Below are 9191 nucleotides of genomic sequence, written 5' to 3' on the forward strand. Positions count from 1 at the left end.
CAGGGAAGCTGATCTTTTTTCCCAAGTAGATTGTGAGGCCCACAAGGGCAGGAGACAAGGTAGGTCTGAGACTTTTGGCTTCCCTCGCAGGTTAGCAGTGACAAGCAAGTAATTAGATCTTTAAAGTATCTGTCAACTGACTGACATGACCATCATTTGTTACTTCCTTGCTTAAGGCAGTGTCTCTAGAAGGTTATCTTAAAATATCCATGTATTGCCTTGGGAACAATTAACCCATTAATTTACCCAGTAGCGCCTAACTAGAATGTCATGACACAAAGATGTGTCTGAATCTGTAATTGTTACAATAGCTGCTGCTATGGCCAAGTATCTCACTTTTATAATTTCCACTACCCTCACCAACAATCAAATAAACATATTTAATCATCCCCAGTTTACAGACCGGGAAACTGGAGACCTAAAAACTTTGTCTAAGGTCATCCCACTAATGGGCTATAAAATGAGATTTGAAATTAGGTCTTCCCTGACACATTGTCCATCCCATTCTTTTGCAGTCCAGCAGGCGTTCTCTTCTCACAAGCCCTGACGCTGGGGGGGGGGGGGGGCAAACCATAGCCGAGAACACTGACTTGGTCATCGTCCATCCTCCCTAGGAGAGGAAGGGTGTTTCAGGCAAGGGCCCCGGCAGGCAGCCACTGCTTGGGGGGGCCTGGGAAAGCTGGGGCCTGAACGCCCAGGGGTGAGTGCTTGGGGCTAGCTGGAAAGGAGAACAGCTCTGTTCACCAAGCGCAGGGTGAGCTAGCACGGAGAAATTCAAGGCTGGGAGATAGACCTAGGGGACCAGTAAAGCAATCCAGAGGCAAGGAAGACGGGCAGACGACGTGGTGTAACGTGTAACACACAGCTGCTGGGAACAACTGAGGCATCATGGGTACGGGGTGCAGATCGATGGGTCCCAGGTGTCTGTGTGACCCCAGGCCCATCAGAATGTGAGCCTGTGCCTCAAGTCCTGTGTGCCACTATGGGGTAAGGGGACAATGGGAATCAGGGCAGGCAGGGCCAGGATCGCCAGTAATGTGCCCTAGGAAGAGTGCCAGGCCAGGCAAGGAGATGAAGTTCTGGGGAAAGCATTTTATTTGTTAATACAAGAATAGAAATTCTGCAATAAATATCATCTAATAAATAACATCTCCAAATAAATAAATATTAATACAACAAACTTAGAGTCGTGAGTGGGTGGGGCTGGGGATAGGGCCTGGGGGAGCCATCCCCCCTCACCCCACAATGCTACTGCAATGTAAACTTTCAGGAAACCCTGTGGCTGTGGCTGTGGCTGCCCTCCCCAGCTCAGGCAACCACAGATACCCTGGGAAAGGGGGCGGAGAGGAGGCACCGAAATGCTGGCAAGAAAATTCAAGGCAAGGTCCTGATGTTCAACACGGGTTGAGTTTTCTACTCAGTGGCACCAACTGCCTCGGTGACTGCTGGGTCTGGTCTGTCGCTGCTGCTCTCTTAGTATTCTGTCTTCTGGTTTCTAGGTTACCCCCAGCACAGACTCCATCCCCTCCACTTTTTATCTCTCTTCTTTAGATCGGTCTTCCCGGTTCTTTCTTGAACTGGGTATGTAATTATAGGGGTAGGAGAGCAACACTCATTAGGAGAGGTGGACAGCTGAGGGGCTTTACCACAGAAAGGCACATGCTATGGTGACCCCCATCCATGCCCTCCAAGTGTGCTTCTGCAAGTGCCACATGAGGAACTAGGTGGTCACTGGTAAGTGGTGAGCAGAAAGCAGGAGGCAGAGAACCCACAGAGCCATTTGGCTCCCTCAGGTTACCTCTGTGAACAGGTGGTGCCCACTGCACTTTTTCCCCAGACCTGTAGGACTCTGGGAGCTAGGCAGGGGACAGGGCTTATCGCATCACACTCCCCATCAAAGGCTGCGGAGGGCCGGTGCTCCCACTGTCTCCTGCCTCAACAAGCTCAACACGCGGTTTCTCCCCCGCCCAAGAACAGAAACACAGTTGACCGGGTGGGAGGGTAAGGGTCAGAGATCAGAAGCCATGGGCCTCCAGGCGCAGGGTGACTGCGGCTGCTGGAGGTTGTATCTTCTTCTTTAGCCGGTTGAAGTCTTTGGCTGAACGCCACAGCCAGGTCTGCAGCTCCTTCAACAGCCAGAAGTCATCCATCTTCTGGAGGAAGTCGCTGTGGGCAGGGCCAGGGGCCCAGGCCGGCTCAGTCCCTGGCAGAGGCTGGGGCAGTGGGTAGCCTAGAGCTGCCATGACGCCTGCGATGCTGCCTAGCAGGCCCTGGAGGCTGGTGCAGAAATGGGCCAGGCTGCGCCGAAGCTCAGCTGTGGCAGCCTGACGGTTAAGGCCACGCAAGTAACACAGGAGGTGGCTGTACGCCTCGTAGTTCTGGGTCAGCCGCAGTTTGTCATTGAGGCTTCGCCACACTTCCAAGTTGACAGTGGCCCGGGGCAGACTCTCTGCCCCTAGCCGAGGAGGGTTGAAGTCAGGCTCGTTGAAAGGGGGCCCCAGGTAGTTCAGCTGTGAAAAGGAGAGGGTGATGGGAAAGGAGAGCAGAGCCGCCAGCTTGCCACAGGGAGATACCCACTCCCAGAGCTTTGATTGTTCTTGCTCCCTGACACTGGCCCTGCCTCCACGGTAGGCCTCTCTGTACACAGGCCTCCTGAATTTCTCAAGCATGTTATTTGCATGAGGTGATAGGTAAGACAGTGGAAGTGATGAGTTCTCCCACGGAGAGGTGTAGAGAGAAAACCACGAAGGAGCCTCTCAGGAAGGACTTGCTGATTGGCTGGGTGGACAGTGCCCACCACAGGGCAAGGCAGAGAGGAAGAAGAGTCTCGAGGAGCCAGGAGGCCAGACTGGAGATGTAGAAGGTGGCCCCTGAGAGTAACAGGCCAAGGAAGGGCTCAGGAAGGCAGCAGGGCTCCACAGCGCAGCTATAGAACAGGACAGTGAACTGCAGAAAACGCTGTCGATTTGGTGAGGAGATGCCTGCGACCTGAGAGAGACCGTTGCTGTGGCCTGGAAGCCAGATTGCAGGGGGTTAAGGAGTGAGTGGGTGGAGAGGAAGCAGAGGCAGCGGGTGTAGACCACTCCTTCAAGAAATTTGGCAGGGGAAGTCAGGAGAGAAAGGGTCGGAATTAGAGGGGTAGCAGAGTCAAGCAAAAGTTTTTTGCACAGGGAAACCAGTCAGAGGAGAGCTGGTGTTAAAGGCAAAGAGGCCTGGTGGCACCAAAACTCCTCTTTGACAGGCCCAGTCCACCACCTAAAGGGGCAGAGGACAGTAGGGTACTCACCGACACCCCAGAGAAAGAGGATTCAATTGCTAGGAGCAGGGCTGTAGAAGGAAGAAACTGAGGCAATCTCAAGAAGGGGTAGGAGGAAGGGTATGGACGGCAGTGGAGTATAGGGGAGAGGGCAAAGCCCTTGCCAACCCCTCAGGGGAAGAGCCTGGGGCCCAGGGAAGGGGGTGTGGAGATGTGCAACTGGGAGGGAAGGAAAAGAGGGGCGAGGCTTGGGATAGGCAAGGGCCCAGGGGGAGGTTCACACGCTGACAAGCACAGAGACAAACTAATTTCCTCGGTGTATCCTGGGGCTGGAGCCAGCTCCCCCGCCACCCTCCTCCTTTTTTCTTCCCTGGCTCCAGAGTAGGGTCTGGGATATGGAAGAGGAACACGGGAAGAGGGGCTGGCTCCCCATGGCCCTCAGCTCCTCTGATCCTCTTCCTTCTTTCCTGGGCTCTATGAACCCCTCTGGACTACCCTCAGATATGCGTGGTATAACCACCCTCCACACCCTTGAACCCACTGCCATGCCTGGCCTGGAATCTGCAGCCCCCCCCCCCACATGACCCTCCTTAGAGGCCTGGCCAGAATGGGAGAGGCAGACAGAGGGAGCCCCTGGGTCCAGAACCGCAGGGCCCCAGGTCTGAGGATAGAGGCGAGCTGGAACACAGGCATAGAAGGTGGGGCCCCTCCATCCCCACCCAGCCCCACCCGTACAAGAGACACCACAACACGGTGTAAACAGAAGAGACTTCCCCGGCCCCCAGGGGGAGGCGGGCGGCTGGGCTGGCAGCCAGTGGGGCAATGGGCCAAGGCGGGTGCGAGGCCTACCCACATGCCTAGTCCTGGGGCCAGGATTGGGGGGGGGGGCACCTAAGAGGGAAGGGCAGGAGATAGGCCAGACAGGGAAACTGCTTGGAGCCAAAGGGCTCCTCATCCCCCCATCATTCATCAGGACCCCTCCACCATGTTCTCTCCTCGCCTTCCTCTTTACCCAGTGCCCAGACTAAGCTGGATACTCACGTAGGTCCCAGCCAAGCTCCGGAGTTGATGCTCCAAGTAGCGGGTGAGGTCATAGGTTTTCTGGATGGAGGGGCCAGGCCCTGGGTCCCCTGTGCGATTGAGAGCTGGCACTGCAGGGAGGTGCCAGAGCACGGTGCACAGGCAAGCTAACATCCCCCACGAGTCCCCTGTGGACAGGATGGGGAAGATTGAGGGTAGGCCCAAGGCCAAGTGGGGGAAGAGCTGGCAGCCCCTCAGGTGTCTGTCCCCACCTTGAGCTGGGAGGGGGTAGTGAGGGTGAGAGACCAGATGGGAGACAGAAGAGGGGAAACATTCCTGGTCCAAGAGTGTGTGTGGAGGTATGTGTGTAAGGATGAGGACCTGACATTTGTGTCTATCAGTAAATATCTGACTGTATCTGTCAGCTAAAACTCTGTGGCATTTGTGTCTATGTGCCAAAATATGTGTGCACATGTGTACTCAGAGGGGCAGGCTGGGTCTTTGTGTCAATATACTGGGATTTCAGTTGTATCCCAGCCTCTTCCCCCAGTCTTCCAGTCCCAGCTTGAAGGGAACTAAAGGGTAGGTACATGTCAGCTCTAGCAAGCTGCCCCACTGGAGGCAGGGCTAGGGTTAGAAAGTCAGGGTCAGGCTGAAGGGCCTAGGATGGCTTGGATATAGTTCCTGGGTATGGCAAGGATAGGGACTGAGACCAAAGGATTCTCCTCAATCAGTGTGGAACTCTGCACCCCTCCCTCTTTGTACTGTTGGAGATTAAACTTGGGGCTTACACACGTAGGCAAGCGCTCTACCCCTGAATTATATCCACAGCCCTGTTCTGTCTTTTGAGACGGGGTCTCCCTAGGTTGTCCAGGCTCCTCTTGAACCCATGATCCATCTGCCCCAGCTTCCTGAGTGTTGGGATCACAGGCCTACGCCAACAGGCCCTACCAATGTCTGCCCCATTTTTAATCTGGGGTTCTAAGGAAAGGGGAAAGATATGTGATTAAAGCGGGCTGATCAGCAAAAGACAATAAAGGGTTTAGACATCCCCAAAAGCCAGGAGTTGAATTGGGGTGAAGGACCATAGTTAGGTGGGAAACATGCTTTTTTGGGGGGGCTTTCAGGTGAGGCCCAAGATCAAAATCAGTGTACATTTGGGCTAGGAAACGGTAGGGCTAAAATTAGCACTGGGCTAGGTTAGGTTTAGGAACTAGGTTAGTCTTAACATTTAAGATTAGTTTAGACTTGGGATTTGGTTGATTGAATGTGGTTGAGGTTTGAGTCCAGGAGGGGGATGTGGTTAAGTTTGGGCAGAAGGTTAGCTGGGGCTAAGGTTTATGAATTTGTTGATTTACATGTCAGCTGGGATGTTGCTTGGCATGTCACAAAGAGCCAGGCTAGTTTGGGTTTTAAGCTTGGATAGGTATGATGGCAAGTGGTTTCTTTCCTCTAGTTTATATTTTATACTTCCAAATTTTTCTATAATGACGTTTCTTAGAAACAAGTGGATAAGCTTAACAATCTTTACTTAGAATCAAAAGTAGGGTTTGGTGTTAAGAAGGAATGAAGACTAGATTAGGGTTAGAGTCTATCATGATCCTCAATCTTTAGGGCTTTAGAGAGGGCTACAATCCAGGATAGTATCTTTCTTACAGAGTCCAGGAGGCAGCTGGGGACTTTTGCTATGACCCAAGCACTCAGTATGGACAGTTAGATGCTTGACTAGCTAGCTTTGCAGGTGGAGTGTGGGAATGGGGTATCACCTGTCACAGGGACCCTGCTCTTCTGAGTAATCTTGGCTTCAGTGTGCATGTGTGAGTGTGTGTTTTCACATGTGTTTTCAGACAGCAGGGTCAGACATTTAACTGCTTGCTTGGTAAACAGGCCCTACTTTCCCCCATCTGCAGCCTGTGGTTTTCCTCCTGAATGTTCCTTCCCAGTCCTCATTTCCATCCTTAGTTTTTGCCTAACTCTTCTATTCCCTGATCATCACATTCCAAAATATGCCCAGGTCCTTCTCCTTCGTACCAAGCCCTGGGCATCTGGCTGAGTTTGTCTCAGCATTCTGTAGGTAACCTGTAGAGTTAGTTTTGGATACAGTTGTGATAAGTTGAGCTATGGCCTGTCTAGGCTCCAGACAGCTTTCAGGATTGAGTATAGCCTTGCTGGAAGTTAGTGGCAATGCCAAAGTCCTGCTGAAGCAGAAACTGGAGGCTTGGCTGGCCTCTTCACCCCACCCTGCCTGGGGCAGCCCTAGGGCCAGAATCCTAGGACTAGACTGTACATCCCATAGTAGGTGTGATGAGGAGCCCAGCCTGCAGCTTGGTTCCCCCTCCCCGCCTGGGTCCTGTGGGGCATCCCTAGGGAGACTAGCTCCCTACACAGGGACAGCAGGGGGAGAAGCATTTGGATAAACAAGAGCTAAGTCATCTGGGCAGAAAAACGGCTCATGAAATTAACCAGACAAGGCCGGTGTTTCCAGGAATATTTCAGTTCTGAGGTAACTGTGTCACTGCAGGCTGGCTGGGTGGGGGGGACAGGGGAGAGCAGAAGGAGCCTACTGACCGGTCCTGGAGAGAAGCAGAAAGAGGCAAGGAGTCTCAGGAATCAGAGAGGAAGCAGGAGAGGAAAAGAGGCAGGTAGAAGGGCAGGACTCTTCCCTCTGCTACGACAGCTTCGACTCTGGGCAAGATGTGCCCATATCTCAGGCGGCAAAGCAGGAAGGCCTGGGAAGAGAACACCTGCGCTGGGTGTGAGCACTGAGGAGGGGGCTCCCTGTGTCCCTGGGTAGGACTGTGTGGTGGGTTTGCTAGAGCCCTCCACTTCTCTCCTCTCAGGTTCACACCATACAGGTGAACTCCACCATCATGCCATGTCCCAGCCCCCTCCCTGAGCCCTCGTCTCCAGCCCGCTGCAGCCCCAGCTCTGCCTCTGGCTGCTGCCCACTGATTGTTTACATCCCGTCTCCTCCTTGTGTTTATAAATCCAGCTGAGCACGTGAGGAGCTAATGAGTGTGGCTCACGTTTCCTGCTGCAGCCCCCCCAACCCCCATCCTGGCCCCCACCCAGGCCAGCCCCTAATTCTATCCAGATCCCTGGGCCCTGGGAACCAAGGCCCTCCTCATGAACACATGCGTGCGTGCACGCGCGCGCGCACACACACACATACACACACACACTGCCTTAGCCCACCGAAGCACAAGGGCCACCTCAACCTGTTGCATTGACAGACCTTTAGCCAGCTGCCCCTCAGGCCTGGCCTATCCCACAGGTTGACCACCGTCACTGAGGGGCAGGGCTCAGCAGTGTAGATGTTCAGAGTGGTTGTGGGGAGACTGCACCTGGGACAGGGGACTAACAGCTGTACACCCTAAATGTTGGGTCCAGAAGCTAAATATGGGATTGAGAAGAAAAAGTCCTGCTCTCAGACTGGATCAGGATCAGTATCTGGGTGACCTTGGAGGAATTTATTGAGGAGATCTGGGGCGTGGCCTAAGAGGTGGAAGGTGTACAGTGGTGTGAGATCCAGGGGTCCTATCCAGGGAAAGGCCCATAGAAACGCAGCTTTCTTCGTCCTCTTGGCTGGCTGCCCCCTCCTCCCTTCTTTCCTTTCTGTCCTCCTCTGGCTGGTGAGAAGAGACAGGGTACTGAGAACATAAGCCTGAAATCGGGAGACCTAGCTTTGCCATCAACCCATCTGGTGACAGTGGACTACCATGGGGAGACTGCACTGAGCTCACGAAAGATTCTCCCAGCCCAAACATGGGGTAGGGCCGTCCATCTCTGCTGTCCTCTCCAACATCCCCATCCTTTCCCTTCTCTTCCGTTGCGGCCCAAAAGACAGAAGAGGAAATCAGGTCCAAGGAAAGAAGCAGCGGGCAGGGCGGGCTCCTCTGCATACTAAAGTCAGTCCCGGAGCTGCGCTTTGATTGAAGGAAAGGCTACCGGGCTATGCCACAAGAGGGCCCTGGGTGTGCTCAGGGAGATGAGGGTGAAGCCAGGGGGCTGAGCAGCCAGCTGAGGCCAGAAGCCGGGAAAGAGGTGAAGGAAATAGACCAGAGCAAGTGTGTGGGTGAGCTGGAAAGAGTATTACGGTCAAGAGTGTGCAAGAGGGTGTGGGAGGGGCTGCAGAGAGGCAGGAGCCAGGGTGTGAACAGGCAGGTGGGATTGTGGGGAGGAATGTGAAGTGTTGGGCATCAGTAGCTGGTGTGTTAAGGGTGGCCTGCATGAGCCGAATAGGACGCTTCAGTGTGGGGTCTGGGGACCCATCACTCGGGGCAGCAGACACTCGCGGAGACTGCCTTAGTGACAGTGGCTTCCATCTCTGCCTGTTCCTCCTCTGGCTTAAAAGTGTGACTCCAAGACGCTGGAGCTAGAGGGGTGCATCTGGTCTGTTAGGGGGGTGCAGTGTGTGCTGTACAGTGTGGAGGTCTGTCAGAGGCCACAAAAGCCAAAGATGTCCCTGGGTCAGGTTCCAGAAAGAGGTGCGTGTGCTTCCCACCCCTCGCCACTCTCCAAGGCTCGGACTGCCCTTGCCATGCCCCCAGTCTGCCTGTCCCTCCTCCGCTTCTGGCAGGCCCTTCCAGCCCCTGGGCTCTGGAGGACACAGGGGGTCCTCTGGGATGGGGAGGTGGGGGGACCTCCAGGAGCCCAGTTTGGGTTGGCTAGAAAGGTGGGCGCGAAGCGGGGCGAGGCGCTTCAGCGAGGCCGCGCAGGCTTGGCTTGGGGGGGGTGGGGCTCAGCCCCGAGAACCGCGCGGCGGTGACAACTCGCTGGCCCTACCTCCTCGACAGTGACCTCTCGCTCCCGGACCCCTCCCGGCGGCGGTGGCGCCTTCCCCCTGTGTGGCCCCGGCGCCCCGGCCCCGCCCCGCCCCTCCGCTCCCGCCCGGTCGCTCCCTTCCCTTCCCGGG

At 54.9% G+C, this 9191-nt stretch overlaps 1 protein-coding gene across 1 annotated transcript in view; it reads right to left on the minus strand.

Moving 5' to 3' along the window:
• Positions 1-1072: 1072 nt before the first annotated feature.
• The window catches only part of Clcf1 (cardiotrophin like cytokine factor 1), a 9149-nt gene continuing 1030 nt past the window's right edge, over positions 1073-9191 (minus strand). Inside the window, exons 2-3 of the mRNA XM_008822882.2 lie at positions 4298-4464; positions 1073-2510 (exon numbers count right to left, since the gene is read on the minus strand). Of these exons, the coding sequence (XP_008821104.1) occupies positions 2016-2510; positions 4298-4464 (662 nt within the window). The 3' untranslated portion in view covers positions 1073-2015. The remainder of the gene's footprint in view (positions 2511-4297; positions 4465-9191) is intronic.

The sequence above is a fragment of the Nannospalax galili genome, unplaced genomic scaffold (genome assembly GCF_000622305.1).
Source record: "Nannospalax galili isolate Female #2095 unplaced genomic scaffold, S.galili_v1.0 scaffold89, whole genome shotgun sequence".
Lineage (NCBI taxonomy): Eukaryota > Metazoa > Chordata > Mammalia > Rodentia > Spalacidae > Nannospalax > Nannospalax galili.